General features: G+C 37.5%; 1 protein-coding gene across 1 annotated transcript in view; it reads left to right on the top strand.

Annotated features, from left to right (window-relative positions):
* Positions 1–18,660, top strand: part of slc24a3 (solute carrier family 24 member 3) — a 71,123-nt gene that overhangs the window by 47,757 nt on the left and 4,706 nt on the right. Inside the window, exons 3-15 of the mRNA XM_058386381.1 lie at positions 5,176–5,252; positions 10,466–10,540; positions 11,058–11,142; positions 11,256–11,359; positions 14,684–14,758; positions 15,296–15,321; positions 15,522–15,575; positions 15,675–15,802; positions 15,957–16,117; positions 16,822–17,092; positions 17,176–17,342; positions 17,443–17,557; positions 18,287–18,399. Coding sequence (XP_058242364.1) covers positions 5,176–5,252; positions 10,466–10,540; positions 11,058–11,142; positions 11,256–11,359; positions 14,684–14,758; positions 15,296–15,321; positions 15,522–15,575; positions 15,675–15,802; positions 15,957–16,117; positions 16,822–17,092; positions 17,176–17,342; positions 17,443–17,557; positions 18,287–18,399 — 1,451 coding nt within the window. The remainder of the gene's footprint in view (positions 1–5,175; positions 5,253–10,465; positions 10,541–11,057; positions 11,143–11,255; positions 11,360–14,683; positions 14,759–15,295; positions 15,322–15,521; positions 15,576–15,674; positions 15,803–15,956; positions 16,118–16,821; positions 17,093–17,175; positions 17,343–17,442; positions 17,558–18,286; positions 18,400–18,660) is intronic.

Here is an 18,660-nt window from a genome sequence, read left to right on the forward strand (position 1 = left end):
ATGATTCCTGGATTTCTTTTCTTGCATCAGCAATTCTTGTCAGTGTATGTTTATAGACGTTGAGAATAATATAGCAAAAATCAATCATCAGCAGAAGGCCAGCCATACTCTGTCCTTGACTAGACTATATTGCTTAAATTGGAACAAATACAGAAGCAGAAATTACTGCAGATGAAATAAGTCTTTTCAGCTCCATGCTTACCTGCCTACCTTACTTTGATACATAAACACATAAATTGCATCACTGAAACTTGATTGACAACAGATGTTGCTTTTTCTTTGGTTTGTATAACAGAGGCCTGGTGTCTGTCACTTGGGTGTGACAGTGTGATTGATAGCTACTTTAAATTGGCAGCATTCAATTTGTGAACGTCATTGTTAACTCTTTGAAGCCTGATCATTTCGGTAAAGCTGAAGTTCTAGCAGTTTTGAAGCAGCTCTTTGCAGAGAAGTTTCCGGTCATGTCCTACCTGCTGCCTGTTACTCTTTTGCAGCTCTGCAAAAAAAAAAAAGAAAAAAGAAAAAAATGCAAGCCAAGCCTCACTCTGCTCTCCAGGTCAATGTCAGGAAGCCTGTTTTAACCAGAATGTATTTTTTATATAAACGCTAAAGAGGTCTCAGTGGCCTTGAATGACCCATTACATTTTATCTTAAAAACGAATAGGCCACATTTAAACATTGTACTTTGTCATAATATTTTAAGCACTCTTCATGAACAGTAAAAGCAGATACTTCTGATGCTATTCTGTAATGTTTCCAGCCTGCATTTAACCTGTACTTCTTAAAAGTTCTGATTTGTCTGGCATCAGTAAATGATATATGGTTAGTGTTGTTGTGTGCTGTGGTAATGCAATAGAAATGAGATTCACCATAAGCTCTTGAATACACTCATGCTTACAGTCATGCTTCATTGCATTGTTCCCTGCAAGAGGACCAAGTCTCAGGCTTTTTGTCTCTCTAATGAATAGTGCTGTCATCAGTGGGTCCCAGTGCTGGCCAACAGTATCAATGCAAGCCTGTTTTTCTCAGAGGAAAAACAGATAGATGCCTTTGGTTTTTATTTTGTTACATATGTCTACTTTTCATCAGTCTATTTTAGTTTGTTATGCTGTTGAGGTGTTTTTGGGAAATCATGCAGCGATCATGAAGTACAGGGACAGTAACAGCAAGATCATCAAGAGTAGTCAAGTAAGGTCAAGAAGAAGAAGAAGAAAATGATTCATCAATAAGCATCATCATCAAAATCATCCAAAGTGAAACCGAGTAGCATAGTGATATTCGTGACGCAGAGCAGAGCGACAGAGTGATGCTTATGGTGAGGCCATGAGTCGCGATTCTTATCCTCTGCAGGGTAGAGGAGAAGAATGATGTCTTCAAAGTATTAAGGAAGCAGACTCGTGTCCGCAGTGTAGCAAGGAAGCAGAATGACGTCCTCAGTGGAACAAGGAAGCAGAGTGACGTACTCAGTGGTGCAAGGAGGAAGAAGGGCATCCTCAAAGGAATAGGAAAGTGGAACAATATCTAAAGTTGAGTCAGATGACCTCAGTGGCTGAGCAGAGAGACTGAGTGACTCCCATGGCAAGCTGGTGTGTTGTAATGGCACCCTCTGTGGAGCAGAGGGGAATAGTGACATCCTCAGTGTAGCAGCGAAGCAAAGTGAAGTCCGAAGTGGGGCAGGTACAGTTGGAGCCCACTCCTCAAAAAATTCCATGAGAAGGCACATGGCATGGGCCCGGGCCCCACCTATGAGTTGGTCCAGAAAAGCCTTGATGGATTTTTGCACATTCTGGGCCACATACACTGAAGCTGCTGCATCCATGGTAGGTCAAGCTTTCTGTCAGGAATGGGATGGAAGTGCTTATATTTATTAACTATAAGTGCTAACAATACAACAAAAGACATGGATCATAAACATGCACAGTAATAGCAAAGCCAAGAACATATAACTTATGAGCAATACTGTGCAACACATGGCAACACTTGAATACAAAAGAATTGAAAAAAATAAATAAAACACACAGAAACCAGAACTTAAATAGGGGTGCTTATTAAGCGTAATATAGAACAGTAGTGATTGATCAGTGAGACATACACTACAGGTCAAAAGTTTGGACACATCTTCTAATTCCATGGTCATTCCTGATGTTTATTTCTTTCTTCCGAAATACACAATTATCTCGTTTGAACAGTTGATATTGAGATATGTCTGCTACTGATGCTCTGTAAAGCCTTCATAACGGCTCTAATCTGAGGTGCTGTTAATTGGTGATTTCTGAGGCTGGTAACTCTAAATGAACTTCTCTGCAGCAGAGGTAAAGTTTTGGTCTTGCTTTCCTGGGATGGTCTTCATGTGAGCCAGTTTCATCATGGTGCTTGATGGGTTTTGCAAATGCACTTGACAATACTGTTCTTGCAAGAACTATTCCAGAACACCTGACCTTCGTGTCTTAAAATAACAACTGACTGTTTTTTGTTGTCATTACATATGGATTACTTAAGTCCATGTGTGTTATTTCATAGTTTTGAAATCTCCAGTATTGTTCTAGAATGTAGAAAATAAATCCCTAAACAAAAAACATTGAATTAAAAGTTGTGTCCATACTTTTGACTGGCAGTGTATGACATGGTCATGTGGCATGCAGGGGCTTCAGAGACTGAAGATGTAGAGATGTAGTTCAGAGACTCTTTGCTGCTAGCATGACACTTCTTCACGTCATCCTTCCTCTTCATCCTCAACATCAAAATAGTTTTTCATGTACAGCATACAGAATAAAAAGATTAACAACTGCATAACCATAAATGAAGCAAAAGGAAAGGGTGAAAGAAATTACTAAATAATAAGTTATTAAAAAAAAATGAGACGCATAAATAAATTTGGTTAAAGAGTAAAAGTAAAAGAGACTGACAGAAGTAGGAAAAGAACGAGATAGTAAATATTAAACTCTATAATGTTAATAAAACATACATTAATCTTATGTTTCTGTCTTTCTTTCTTACTCCTTCTATGTAGTACTGTGAACAAGGGTTGACAGTGCTGGTCTCTGGCTTAAGTTGGCTCAGATCTGATCAGGGTCAAGAGGGCAGTGTGAAGCCTGCTGGCACACAAATTACTCAGCTGCTCACTAAGAAAATATCACTGTACATGCACGACTGGACATCTCTCTCTGCTAATGGCCTTGTCATCTCTAAACAACAGGCCTAATATGATGGTTATCCTTTTCACAATGTGTGTCAGCCACCTGTTGTTTTAATGTTGTCACACCACTGACCATTACAGAAATATGTCAAGAAAACATATTACTATCATCATATTGCTACTTACAGTAAAGATGCTTGTATTTGCAGTGAAGTGTAAGCAGTATGTGTCTCTGTACTTTAAGACTGTGTCTCAGAGCTATATAAGCTCATATAGCATACAGCCCTGGTCTTATAGGAGCCCTGCAGCAGCTGCTCACACAAACCTAATTCAGTCTCTGGGCCAGAGTTTATTAATGCAGCCATCAAGGTGGCATGCTGTGTTTGTGAATAGCTTGTTAACAGTAGCTATGTTCAGAGAGCTGAGATGCCTGGTTAGCTGCAGGGCAATCAGCAGGTGAAAATCATGCCTACGTCAGTCTGATTGTTGTTATTTCTGCTTAAACGTGATGGAGGAGTCTCACTTCATTTTAGGATCTTAACTCTGAAGCCCATTTTGCCATTAACATTTTATTTTTAATGTGTCAGAAAAGTACTGTATGATGGAAAAGTAGGGTGTGAAATTTGGCAGAAGACTCAGACAGCTTTCAATCTGCTGACAGCTTGAAAAACATAAGTCATACAGTGTGCTTGCAGCTTTTCATGAAGAAGGTCCTCACGTCATTTTAAGTAGGAAGAGAAGACTATTCCAGCCTGCTTGGCTCAATAATGAACAAGGAGGTGCCATGAACAATAAATTGCAGGATGTCAAATTTTCAACTTGGTCAAATCATGGTGTATCCATTATTTCATTTGGATGTAAAGGTTGAATAGTGATGACATAAAACATAAATAAAAAACATAGTCTGCATATACCAATGACTGCCTTGAAAACAAATCCAATCAATCCATATCAAATCTAAGCTGCCCACAGAAGGTCATCATACATGTGACACATGGAGGAAGAGTGCTGAAAAAAAATTCTCTGCAATAGCAGCAATGTGAAGGTTCAATACAATAGCAACAGCTATGACTACTGCCCTGTCAGTGATCATCTGTCTGAAGATCAAATGCAGTTTGGGAAGAAGAGTCAACAGGGTTTTTCAACAATTTGACAGTATATTGTGAAAATTTCTTTCAAATTTCAAATCTAACAGAAAAATATTTCCAGAAATCCATATGGAACTGCTGCTAGTGTCTTGCAGTAACAGTGAGAGCACACCTAATGTTGAATGGTAGGCTGTTTCACAGCCTTGGGGCAGCAACCACAAATACCTGGCAACAGATCCAAAGATCTCAGCAACCTAGGGACTGAATATGGTCTGAATATATCATTTATGTAAGGGGTTGCACACCATGAAGGACTTTAGACACGCATGAAAGGGATAGTAGATACGGTCAGAGAAAATGAGCTTTTGTATTAGAGCATTCTGTACTAACTTTAAGTATGCAAAAATAATTATTATTGCCTATATGCAATCATCATTTACACTGTGTTTTATGAATGCATCTGTAACCTTCAAGAAAAAAAAGACTGATTGATTGATTGTAGCATTTTGCCAAAGTTGTTATACCAAAAACATGAAGAGTTGATTAGATGATCAAATGTGAGGTCAGATTACTTGAATTATGCCACATTTCTGACAGGTTTAACACATTATGACTGGTTGTTTACTAGACTGTTTTTGTTAAACTTGGGAGGGATTTTGATTTCCAGATTTTGATATGTTCACAACAATTGTCGACATGCCTTAGCGAACACAAATAATTAGGCCTCATCAGCCTAAAATGATTTTTTTTTTTTTTTTTTTTTTTTTTTACTGGACCTAGTATTGATCCTTGGGGGATTTCTTGTAGCCGGTGATTGCATCAGATGGGGATACATTTCTAATATTAACTAAAATTCCTTTGACTAAGATCATCTGAGGGACCCCCTGTGGCAAGTGTGAGCATGTGAGTGGTTTATATGTGTAATGATCCATGTGTTTGTTTTTTTCTCAGCTATACATGAGTTCCCTGAGGACATTTTTACCAATCAAGAACGAATGGAGGGAGCTGTGGCCCTGCACATTATTAGTGTAAGTTTCTTCCTATTGGTTTTTATTTGTGTTTGTCTGTCTGTGTTGGTGTTTGTTTGTCTTTTATCACATAGATTTATCTACTCACAGACAAATGCAGGAGTGGTGGTTTTCTACTCTCATGGAGGTCAGATATAAAGCTTGAGATATATAATAACATAAAGTAAGATCTTTAAACTAAAAGATTACATGTAACTAATCAAATATTTACCTTGTTTGTTTGTTTTGGTAGGTCATTTAAAAATGAGTTTATGAATTAAGCAGATGGGGCAAAAAGGCTTCTGGCATTGGCCAGTAGAGGTAATAAAATAAAAATAGAATAAAAAAGAGCTAAACTGGACATTTGAGCTATGTTTTCAGTGCTGATTCATTTATTGAATCAAAAGTTCTAAATTTCAATGGATACAAATCAGGTATCGGGTATCAATTTGCAACTTCCATAATAAATAATTCATTAATTCCGTTTTAGGAAGCACTTTATCTTCATCAGTGTCACTATGGTTTAAATCACTTATTTTAGTTTTACGTGGGTACAAAAGAAAAAACAGGAAGGATTGATCATATTTTCAGCAGAAACATGGTAAGTGAGATACAACAACACACTCACCTTTAATGTACAGTAATATACTGTATAATATACAGTATATGTTATTTATAGAGTGTGTTATTTACCCTAAATAAGGATCATACTGCAGTCCTTCAATGCCTGTCTCAAATCTGTCTCATTTGATTTCTTGAAAGATATTTGTCCTAGATACCTTTATTTTAGTCTCCAAATCAGGCCCCAAGAGAATTGTATGGCTTTTTTTTCCTAAAAAAAAAAACCTCACAGAGACACAGAGACATTTACCTTTCAACGAGAATGAAAATAACACGGATACCTTTGATTTTCCGACCTGAAAACCACGATGAAGGATTTGGACACGCTGTAAAGTTTATGGAAAAACACAACTAGGTCAACGTTGTTTCCACCAAGGAGCAAAGTTTATAGGAAAAGGGAATTTAAAGCAGCAGTAACATTTAATGGAAATTGAGCTTTAGTGGAACAATTCAGAATGAAGAAATAGCTAAATTACTGATCTAGCGCTTTGATATTCTCAGACATTATTCTTAGTCCTGAAAGGGGTGAGAGCCATTGGTTTATTTGAAGGCTCTGCTACTAAAAATGTATTCATTTATTGGGTTTTAAATACAGCCTTGTGTGTATAGCTACCATTAAGTACTAGTTTGCAGGAAAAAAACTTATCTTATACTCTCCTGCTGCTCGCCGAATTGTTTTATTGGAGATGTTGCCATTGATTGTAGCTTTCTGCATTTTTATAGTTTTAGATCAGTTGGTATGTCCTTCTGTGTTTAATAATAATAAAAAAAATACTATTTACGGCATTGCATGTGGGGCCTCTCAAAAGATTGACTTTAGCAGTTAGGGTGTGTGTATTTGTATGTGTGTATTTGCATGTGCATTCTGCCAAACCCCAAGATCCTCTGGCCTGATGACACATAGCTCACATCAGTTTACAGAAAATGAAATCACTTCACTTCTGAGTTGCTGCCTGCTGCTTTGTGTTGTTTGTTTTTGGTTTTGCAATTTTAGTCAATTTAACAGCTAAACAATACATATCTGCAGAGCAGGCAAAATGTTGTCCAGAACAGAAAGAGCTTAGTGTGATTTATCGTAGGCTGTTCTGTGCAGCTTTTCCATGGTTTACATACTCCAACATCATTGTTCTCTCTGTTTCCATCTGGCAGCCTTTTTTTTGACATTCACTCAGTCACACTGTTGGCAGTTCAGAAATGTTAACAAATGGCTCGAAAACCCAAGCAGGCTGTGGGTGTAGGATGGCAACTGGCCTTTAGAGAGACAAGAACAGAGCGAATGGTGTGGCTTAGTCAGTGAGACTGTGTGGCTGCTGTTAATTATGCAGAGGAGCAGATCACATCATGTTTTAACTGTTGTACAATTATTGCAATTTAAAGAGGTTTGTCTTTTTAGCGCAGAGTCTTGCATGTTCTCCTCATGTCTGTATGGCTTCTGTCCCAACTGCACAACTGCCTGCAGGTTGATTGGCTACGCTCGATGATTGCCTCTAGATGTGAATGAGTCGAATGTGTGCATGGTGCCATGCGATGTTCTAGTTTCTCATGCTGAGAGTCTCTGTGATGGACTCCATATCCACCATGACCCTGATCAGGTTAAGGTGGTTACTGAATTTGTCATTTCAAAAGCTCTCTGCTACTGGCAGGGGAAATGTTGTTGAAAATGTCAACAAATGAAAATGACAAATCTTCACCACAAATGAACCCCAACCTCTTTAGATTGTTGTTTAACCCCACTTTTATATTCTAGGCCACAAGATGCTAGTGCGTTTCTTGTAAGTGTGTAGTGACCCCTAGCATTATTGCTCCTGGTGATTCCCCCATACTGTTGGTTTGGTTCAGCCTCACTTTCGATTCTATAAAACCCTATGGCTCGTGTTCATCTTATGTTATAACAAATGTGCATGAAGAAAACAATGTGAGCAGGCCACCTCATCTCTTCTGTGTCTCACAGCAATCCCCTGCCAGTCATGGAACACGTGTTGTGGAAACTAATGATGTTCAGGTTATTTTACTACCTGAACAAGTGCAGACCAGAGTACAGGTTGCTTTTACAGTCACAGGAAACGTGGCACAGTTCCAGTACAGTCGAACTCAGACCACCTTCTACAGATAGTCTTAGGTTCTGTACCACAGTGCACTTTCCACTCCACATGGCAGCTTTCACATTACCACTCCCTGTTTCAGACTAAACTGCCAGCCCCCTTAAGTTCTTATATGATGGGTTTCACTAAAATTTATACATTATCTACCTAATTTAGATGTTCCATTGCTTTTCTTTTTGTTTAAACTCTATCTTCATAATTTAGTAAAGCTCTGGAAAATATGAAACCATGGTTTTATTTACATTTTTAGTGCCATTTTTTAAATTCCTTTTCAATGCGGTTAAAAAGAAAGTAAAGCCAGCGCTTTAGACTGGTGAGTGTTTAGACTACTTGATTGGTGTGACAAATTGACTGGAGCTAGTCATTTGTATTTGACTGTTTACGACTCCAAGACCTCATTTGCATAAAATTCAAGTGTGGCTTGATGTTGTGTCATTTTCATCTGTCACTGAAAATGAAGGCTGCTCTGTTGTTTGCAGCGAGAACATACGATAAGAATGGGGTAAATCTGAGAAGGTCTGTTCCATCCAGCAAGGGAGAAAAAATGTAAACAGAAGCCTGTAATTAAAATACTAACAAGATCCATTATTTTTGTGATTTTCTAGATTATATTTAAAAGGACATAATTATTGATCTGAAAACCTGGGCAGGGCAATATGAGAATATTATATCAATATTCTGTCCCAATATATACAGTATATAATGGATATTATGTTGTATTAGTTTTGCTTATTTTTGCAATAATTACAAACAGACCTGATGCAGCTGATTTGATGTTGATGTCAGAATTTTCGTCTTTTTTTTTCTGCGACCAAAACTCTACATAAACTGAAGTCCAGTCAGGCTAAATCCTTGTATGTGACCTGATGTATGAGTGTGCTTAATTTAAAAGAAGTGGTCTTAAAAGTACTGCATGTTCTTTCTGAAGTCCTCTGTGGGCTCATGTGACACTGCTGTTATGCTGTGCTGTTTAATTAACTGCTTGTGCAAGCAGATAGAGGTTAGTGAGGAGTTCCTCTCAGACTCCTTTCAGCTACTTTTCCATTCTCTGTTTTTCTTTGGGGTATTCACTTCTCGAGCTCTGTTATGTCAGGATAAGATTGAGAAGATTTACATAACAACAATGTTGTTTGTTTGTTTGTGTGTGTGTGTGTGTGTGTGTGTCTGTATGTGTGTCAGACCACACACACTAATTGGTGAAAGCTTGGCTTTGGTCAGAACTGTAGAGATTTGTTCAGATTACATACAACGCAGCATGTCGGCATATGTGTTATGTAAATCCACTGGTCTGAAGGACCACTACAAAATTGGAAAATGTCTTGCCAAATGCCAAGTGTCATTACCCATGTGCAGTAAATGTTTGGGTGAGGAGGGTGTAAAAGAACATTTGTGGAACACACTGCCTTCTATTTAGGTCATCTGCCCAACATGGTTAGAGTTAGTGGTGATAACGGGATGGGGTGTGTGTGCTGCAGCTTTTGTTTCAAAACAAATCAATAAACCAGTCAGAAGTTTAGTGATTTTTTTAAAGTTAAGATTTAGAATTAGATGTAGGCATTGCATTAGTTAACTGCAACAGTAAATATGTCATACCCTAAAAAACCTCAGCAATACATTATTTTTTTTCCTCTGCCCACTATGTAGAACAACCACTGGCATATTAATAAGTGTATTTATATTGCTATGTCTATAGAGAAATGCTGTACAGCATCGAACCCACTGCTGATGCCATTGTATTTTAGGTCAAGCAGATGTTGAACTAATCCCACATACACGCATGTGCCTGCTATGGGCGCAGCTCTGATATAACCACACATTCTCAGAAATGGCCAGAGTGTTCTCAGCAAGTGTGTGAAAACCTGCTTATGTGAGGATGTCTGTATGCTCTCAGCATATGAAACCCTTATGAAGCCGCATACACTGCAACAATGAGATCATTTATTTACATGTAAATAATTAAAAAAAACTGAGGTTTAAAAAAAGAGGCACTTCTACACCAGTCTAATTCCTTATGTAATATTTCCATGAAATGTGGAGTGTCTGATCGGGAGCAACAGTCTGTTGGAGTGCATCTGTGTATCAAGCTGCTTTTCCATGTTGGGTAACAGACCTCTCAGCAGGTTGTAAATAAAGCCCACGGAGCAGATTCTGCATGTTTTACTTCCACCATTTGTTTGGTCTAAATTTTAATTGATTTTGATGTGGAATTTTCAGTACATTAGATTCGGTTTGAGATGAAAGCATTGCCTTTCTAAATACATTTTATAGGGGGAAAAAAATGAAAGAAAATAAAAGTATTCTAACACAAATATGATACACAATGCCTACATTGTTTTTTATAATATTTGTAGAGAGTATACACAGAAGTTCACAACACAATTGAAGGAAAAAAACAGCAGGGGCTGACCTATTAACAAAGCTTACTGATGTAAGTCATAACGGTGTTAATTCTGTACAGTAGAGTATTCAAACAGTTTGAAAGAATTAACTGTTTTCTCCATTTATCTAAAGGCCATGTACATGTTCTATGCCCTGGCCCTTGTGTGTGATGACTACTTTGTGCCATCCCTGGAGAAGATTTGTGAGGTAAAGTATTGACTACAATGAAAAAAGCTAATAAATAGTTAGGGTTTAATTTTCATTCAAGCTTAAGCTATTGTCGATTTTGTGGTCAGAAAGGGTGTGTGATCATTAACGGAGTACATTGAACAGAGTGGCAGATATGAAATATGAGATTTTCCCCACCCACTCTCTCAAGTCTCTTTCTGCCAGACACAATTCCAAAGCTGTATGTTCCTGTTTTCTTCAAGCAAAGCCTTAAATGTCCAATTTTCTGCAACCACTTTAATATCAGTAGGCTACTTTGCCTACTACATTCAACTGACTGAATTATTTTATCTACAACAAACCAGGATTCAGCTTCTAAAAAAAATGAAACAGAAGGATGACATATGATTAGTCACATTATATAATTAACAGAATCAATCGTAATAATACACCAAACCTTGCTCAAAAGATAGGGTAAAATGGGTACAAATTCTGGCCCAACTTTCTAGCCTTTCGAATAATTTTTATTTTATTTGTCTTGTGTGTATTTTTTTAGCGCCTCCATCTCAGCGAGGATGTGGCTGGTGCAACGTTCATGGCAGCTGGCAGCTCAGCACCCGAACTCTTCACCTCTGTCATAGGTAAAATCTGCTGCCAATCCGCATTCGTGCTATTAAAGCTTCTGGTCATAATGACCAGACTGGATAAAGTGTGTGGCTTTAACTGTGCTGTAAACTCTCCACCATATGGCTAGGAGTGTTTATCACCAAGGGAGACGTGGGAGTAGGAACAATCGTTGGTTCTGCAGTCTTCAACATCCTGTGCATCATTGGAGTGTGTGGGATCTTCGCTGGGCAGGTAAGTGTGTGACTGTGTACATATGTAGGTACATTTTATGTGTAGGTTTATTCATTTGGCAGATGCTTGAATTAGTTATAAATCTAATCCTACAATCTAGCTGTTATAGTGATACATGTGCAACAATGCGGTGTATACAACAACTAACCAGCAAGGTGCAGGATATAGAGCAGGGAATAACAGGATTGGAATAAGTGATGGAGTGATACAAACACTCATTATGAACTAGTAAATAATGAATCATACAGTATTACAAAACAGACAAGATTAACTTGCCAAGTGATTCACTTATCCTTGAGCAAAACAAGTCCTCAGTCACCTCAAAAGGTATCAGCCCACACCCAGGCATACTGCAGAGTTTACACAGAAAGTTGCAGGAGGTATTAAGATAAACTATATTAGGTTTTCCATCACTACACACTATAGTGTACTATTCTGGATATTCTGGCATTTTGCTCCCTTATCCAAAAGCCTAACAGAGAATATCTTGTGCATATTTCACAGTGCACTGTCTAAGTCAATGTTTGCTGTCTAAATGCAACCATAATACAATTTCCCATTTAGTGTGACTATGGCCACCATCATTCTTGGTCATTTTAATCTTCATAATGTCTTACTCCTGTTTATCTGATACAGTGCCATTACTACTAATCATAAAAGCAATTTTAACATAATTGTGTCAGTTAACATGCACAGCAGGGCTTGATAGGTTTCCAGTTGTAAATGTCAGGAGTCTAACTGTACCCCTGTTGGCATTTTACACTGCTTGGAATATATGCCTGTCATTTATATTCTGATATCCTGGTGCCATCTTTGTTCATCCTCTTTTCTTTTTTCACCGCCGTGTACATTTGCAACAAGAAACACTTCAATTTAAAACCATTAAATTTAATAGTGTCATTCACTCTACAAGAATTTGAGCAGCAATTCCGAAGGTCTGTATGTGTTGTGAGAGGACCTGCTGAAAGCAATACTCTTCGGTTGCTATAAAAATATTTTATATATATATATATATATATATATATATATATATATATATATATATATATATATATATATATATATATATATAAAATATTTTTATAGCAACTGAAAAGTATATATATATATATATATATATATATATATATATATATATATATATATATTAGTTGTAGTGTTCACTGTTTGTAAGTGGATTTGTGTGTTTACACGCAGGAGACTGTGAGGGATGGTTACAGCAAGCTACATTCATAAGTGCAATGTTATCTTATAGTAATCAGAAATAAGGATTTCTCTTGACTTTTATTTAAAACTGACACTGAAACGGTCACAGTGTAAAAGACGTGCTGCTCTCATACCTGCAAGTGTATAGAATTGTGTAAGGCTTTTAGAGGAAAATGAACATCACACAGCCTACACTGAAGCAACATTAGCCTGCTCAGACTGCTTGTAACACAATGCCGTGCCTGTATCTGTTTAGTGCTCCAAATATTCATATCCTTTCTGTATTTGCATTTAAACATAAAGGGGCTGTGGCTTACACCAAAGAGTATGGACTTTTTCTAAAATCCATTTCCATCAGTTATTATTTTTTGTTTACCTGATTTTGTCACCTGATTGTGACATTTTCATACAAACATAGCTTGTTCTATTTCTTAAACCACAGACCTAATAAAACTAGGAGCAAAAACTAAGGATGAAAGAATGAATGCCATAAATTCATTGTTCATGTTAATGAATGTGGTTGTTCTTTCTAACATACGTTCCATATCTGAATAAAAGAAAAACACGCCAGTCCCATTCATTTCTTTGTTCTCTTGCTCTAGTCTAAACCTTTCTCGTTAGTTTTCTGAAGAAAAACGAAAGAAAAAACGAATATTGTGCCTCCTATTTGGATCTGTATTTGTTTGTCTTTTTTAACACCATTATAAGTTTCTTCCAAATAATGTTTTCATATTCACTTCAATCTCTACTCTCCATGCAGTATCCTATCTATAGTATGCAGGGTGATAAGTTCATATTATATGCATTTTCCATGACACTTCACATGCCCTGGTACCCATGACCGCATCTTTATGCCTTTTCCTCCTTACATGAAAACCACGGGATGATGAGTAACAAATGATGAGTTTTCCCGATTTTAAAGCACTGAGACCTGCTTTCTCATGTCCTTACTCATCCTAACCACATTCCTTCTCATTCACACACACTCAGAAAGATAAAAACACACACCCACACACACAAGGAACTGACCTCACAGAGATCAGACCGCGTAACAAAGGTGCGTGAAGTGCTGAACAAGTGTGTATCGTGTGTGGTGTTAAAAGCCTTTCACTGCAGTGCAACCTGTGGTCTCCATGGCAACGCTGACAGCGGTTGGTACCTGGGTTGCTGTGGTGCACCACTTCCGCCTCTCAAACGTCGACTTTGCAGCTTTATATAGAATGCACACTACTCACGTAAGCATTACACACTTTTACAGCCGCTCCTTCCCTGCACTTATCAGATCCTGACCAGAAGTGTGGCTTTATATGATACTTACTCTCTCACTACCGATCCACAGACTGGGTTAGGTTTGGGGGTTGTACAGGGAAAATGGTTAATTATTGTTGTTAGCTCATAAAAGCAAAAGAACAAGGGTTTAATTTTCCCTCACTGTTCACTGTCACATTATTGAGATATCATCACATAAAAGTGTGTAATGCTTGTACACACATACACACAAATGAGGAGAGGACAGGGTTGGACAGTCTGAAGGACTGCTGAATCAGTCTCTTTAGGTGAAACTGAAAGAAGGTCTACATAGCATGAGGTGCCACTAGTCAGCACCTTGTTGAATGGCATTGTGGGAATTTTAGGAAACCGCTGATAATAAGAAAAAGACCAACATGTCAATGAAAGAAGTTTAAACTTTAAAAGTCAACTCATAATTGCAATATAAATCTTGTATAAATGCCATTGAAGTTCACCTGTTAATTAGAAAGATTTACAAGTCATTCAGGGTGGATTTCTTCTTTAAGTGTAGGCAGTAAGGGCTGTGTATTCAAACGTAATTGCGATGTGATATGTGCTGTGTGACATTTAACTATGCGTGCACACACACACACACACACATTCAAGCATATTGACTGACGGATATAAGACTTTTAAAAAAAAAGAATCATAATGCATAGGAAAAAAATGACTTAAGGGAAAAAACCCTTTCCATCTGCTACATGAGCTCATAAAGAAATATCAAATAAGTCTTCATGTTGCCTTGCTTTCAGTTCTCTGCATCTCATTTGGATACTCTGAGACTCATTCTCACTCTCTCTTTCTTCCTCGTCCTTCCCCGGTGTGCAGGCAGTGCGTCTCTCCTACTGGACTCTAATGAGGGACTCCATGTACTACACTGTGTCAGTGGCCACTCTGATCGTGGTGAGTAGAGCCTCTAAGTGGTTTCTCATGCTTCACTGAAGCTCAGGACTCTTCTCACACAGCAGGAGAAGAGAAGTAAGCAGCTTTCCCTGGGGGTCCATAAACTCCACAGCACGCATCTCATCTTATAGCACGGTAGCTAGAGTCAAGCAATGCACTTATACGTGTAACGGTATATACACATATACACAGTGTTAATCTGAAGTATCTGAGATCCTTTGACTTACTACACACTTGTCTGGTGTAAACATATAATTAGCATTGCAGATGAGTTGAAGAGAAGTTTAGTTATATCTCTTGCAATTTAAATAGAATTGAGTACATAATTTTTATTAATTTGAATAAATTTCAAATGTTAATATTAATATATTGTTTTGTGTGTGTGTGTGTGTGTGTGAAATTTCGAGCAATTTATTGCTTCTCCAGGTTGTTTATGAGAAAATTGTGTATTACTGCCCCCTGGTGATACATTTGAGTCAATGCATTTTATTTCTGTCGTTCATCAAGTATAAAATATTATCTTCTTTCTTTTTCCAGTTTATCTATGACGAAAAGGTTACCTGGTAAGTCAACTTCATGTGCTCATTATCTTCAGGAGAACTTGCTCTATTATCAATTATAATGCAACAGATTGAACTCACTGTATCATATATTACTTCCTGTTATGTTTTTTCCACTTGTATCTTGGAATGATATCATCATTAATCAGTGCTACTAAGACATATCTATAGTTTAATCAAAGGTTGTGTGTTGCATTTTAAAGGTGGGAGTCACTTGTCCTGATTTTGATGTACCTGGTTTACATTTTAATAATGAAGTAAGTTTATTGATCTTTTAAGAACACCTGATTAAGAGATGTAAGAAGTATTTTTGCTGACATGTTTCTTTTGTCACTGATCACTGCTGTGTCCATCAGGTGTAACTCATATGTGGTTCACTATTTTGAGCGGAGGAAGAAGAAAGCTACAAACCTGGGAAATGGTACAACGAGCACCACAGACCTCGATGATGGATGTGATGCTACAGCTGTGCTACTCAAAAAAGGTAACAAGAAGAGCAAACAAATTCACTAATTTATTAGTAAAAACAAATAGTGACAATATTGACAGAAAATTAAAAAAGAAAACTACAGTAATGGTTGAGTAAAAGTTAAGGAGTGGATTGGAACCATATGATAAAGGTAATCTTTTTTGTGCAGCAAATTTCCACAGGAAGCCATCGGTACTAATGGTGGATGAGTTGCTGTCTGCGTATCCACACCAGCTCTCCTTCTCTGAAGCTGGCATGAGGATTATGATCACTAGTCATTTTTCTCCTCGCACCCGTCTTACCATGGCTTCCCGCATGCTCATCATGGAGGTCAGGAAGGCACAAACTATCACAAACACACACACACACACACACACACATTTTCCTAATTATAAATCATCTGAATTTAATTTTTTTTTAATTGTTAATTAAATTTCTCCTGATCATTGTATCGAGTCCAAAAAATTTAAGGAATGCATTATAAACTGTATGTGCACAATACAATCATCAGGTATCTTATATCATTTAAACCCATATTACAGCTTACTATTCAGTAATTTAAATTTTTTGATTCGATCAAAATCTAAATCTGAGTTGGCTTCATGTAGGGGTTTACTGTAATAAATAAATAAATAAATAAACTTTAAAGCTATTAAATAATGTTATATATGCTGTGTAAATGTTTTAGCCAACATTTTCCCAAAAAATAATTCAAGCAAAAATTTTAATTTTTTCATTTCATACATATTTATCTTGTAAACTTCTCTATGTTTAGCAGAATGGGATGATATTCTTATTCTTATTCTTATTAAGTGAACACAAACATGACACAAAAGAGAGTGGGTCTTATCTTTGACCCATATATTTGCATTTGCATACAAAAACAGGAAATGAGGATATGTCATATGTAACTAGACATGAGGAAATAACGTGAATCAAGTCTCTAAACTAATTACAACACTAAGCATGCTGTAAAATGTGTTATGGTGCATAGAACAGCAACAGATCAGCATGCATTTCATGTATATTTACAGAGGCAGCGTCTCATCAACGGTCATTTCAGTAATGGCGATTCTGAGGTGATAGTCAAATTTCCTGTGAGGCGTGGAATGGAGAACGGCATTGTTGGTGTAGAGCGAGGCCTGAATGCATGGAGGAATGGACATCGTGATGACGAAACACGAGGGGCAGATCCTGGCACTGATACAGAGAACGAGAATGAGGATAATGAGAACAATGAGAATGATGAAGAAGAGGAGGAGGAAGATGAGAACGAAGGACCCTATGTTCCTTTCCACTGCCCAGGTAGCATCTAATAACCTAATTAATCACAAAAACATACGTAATTGCATCTTCTGTTCATTGATCTGCTGTGTGTGTGTGTGCAGGGGGCTCGTGCAATAAGGTGAAATGGCTGTTGGCATGGCCTCTGAGTCTGCTACTTTTCTTCACGGTGCCTAACTGTGCCTCTCCCCGCTGGGAGCGCTGGTTCATGGTCACCTTCATCACCTCCACACTCTGGATTGCTGGCTTTTCTTACATCATGGTGTGGATGGTGAGAGAATCTACTTCCTACTTTATATTTGTTTGATATATATATATATATTTTTTTTTTTTTCCAAAACACTCGAGTCTATTCTCCCGGCTCTGTCCAGGTGACAGTCATCGGCTTCACTCTGGGCATCCCAGATGTCATCATGGGAATTACGTTTTTGGCCGCAGGCACCAGTGTCCCTGACTGCATGGCGAGCCTTATAGTGGCACGGCAAGGTGAGAAACCAAAAATAGTTGTCAAAACTGGTTATAGTGACAATGTTTCATATGTTTGTTTTCTTTCTAAAATATTCATAGTCCTTTGTTAATAATTGAAGGAAATCTCCATCCTGGAGCACTAATATATTTATAGTGAAATATCAGTCATGCTGTTAGTGATTCTGGTCCAGTGTCTTGGTTGACAATGTATTTTAACTGTTCTGTGAGAAGTGGTTAGATTGACACCACAAGGTAACATTGGTATTACTATTACAATGTTGGTGCATTTTAATAGAAGGAAACTTATCAATTGTCTTAAACGATGATGGATAAAGAGCAAGAACTTCTTTACTTTTTCAGCTACGTCTAAGAATATTAATATATATTTATATCGGAGATATTAATGGGAAACCACCATAACAGACATAAGAATCAAAATTCAAGAAAGCAGTGCAGCTATGCAAACAGAGTGACCCTGAGAGACTCAGCTCATCTAGTTATGAGATTTCATCTAGCTTTGAGAGTTTGAGCAGAGTGTACAGATGAGCAGCTGAGAGAGCTCTAACATCAAAACTGACAAACAGGCGAACGTCGAAAACAGACCAAATGTTTAAACAAAAAAAAAAGCAAGATTTTTGGTTTAACAATAAATCTTGGCTGACACTGAAGGACAAATTTATCCTGTACATACTGTTAACTGCTGGTCATTTTAAATTTCTCTTCTTTCTTGCTTATACTGTTTGACAGGCCTAGGTGACATGGCTGTGTCAAACTCCATTGGCAGTAATGTCTTTGATATACTGGTTGGTCTGGGGCTGCCCTGGGCACTTAAGACTCTCGCTATTGAGTATGGCACAACAGTAAGTAACCACCAGTTATATATGCTCTCATTATAGCCTAAATGTAGGTTTATTTGCACACACACACACACAATAATATATAAATATATGATAACTATATATATTATAACTATTACTTTAACTACAATTCACTGTTTTTTCACCAAAACATTTCACTTAGTGTTTGAAGAAAGAAGGAAAGACCAGAGCAGAATGAACCAGGTTTAGAAGAAGGGAGAAGTTGTATTTATCCAAACGAAACACTGCATACACCTGTTAGAT

This window comes from Hemibagrus wyckioides, linkage group LG03 (genome assembly GCF_019097595.1).
Source record: "Hemibagrus wyckioides isolate EC202008001 linkage group LG03, SWU_Hwy_1.0, whole genome shotgun sequence".
In the NCBI taxonomy this organism is placed as follows: Eukaryota; Metazoa; Chordata; class Actinopteri; order Siluriformes; family Bagridae; genus Hemibagrus; species Hemibagrus wyckioides.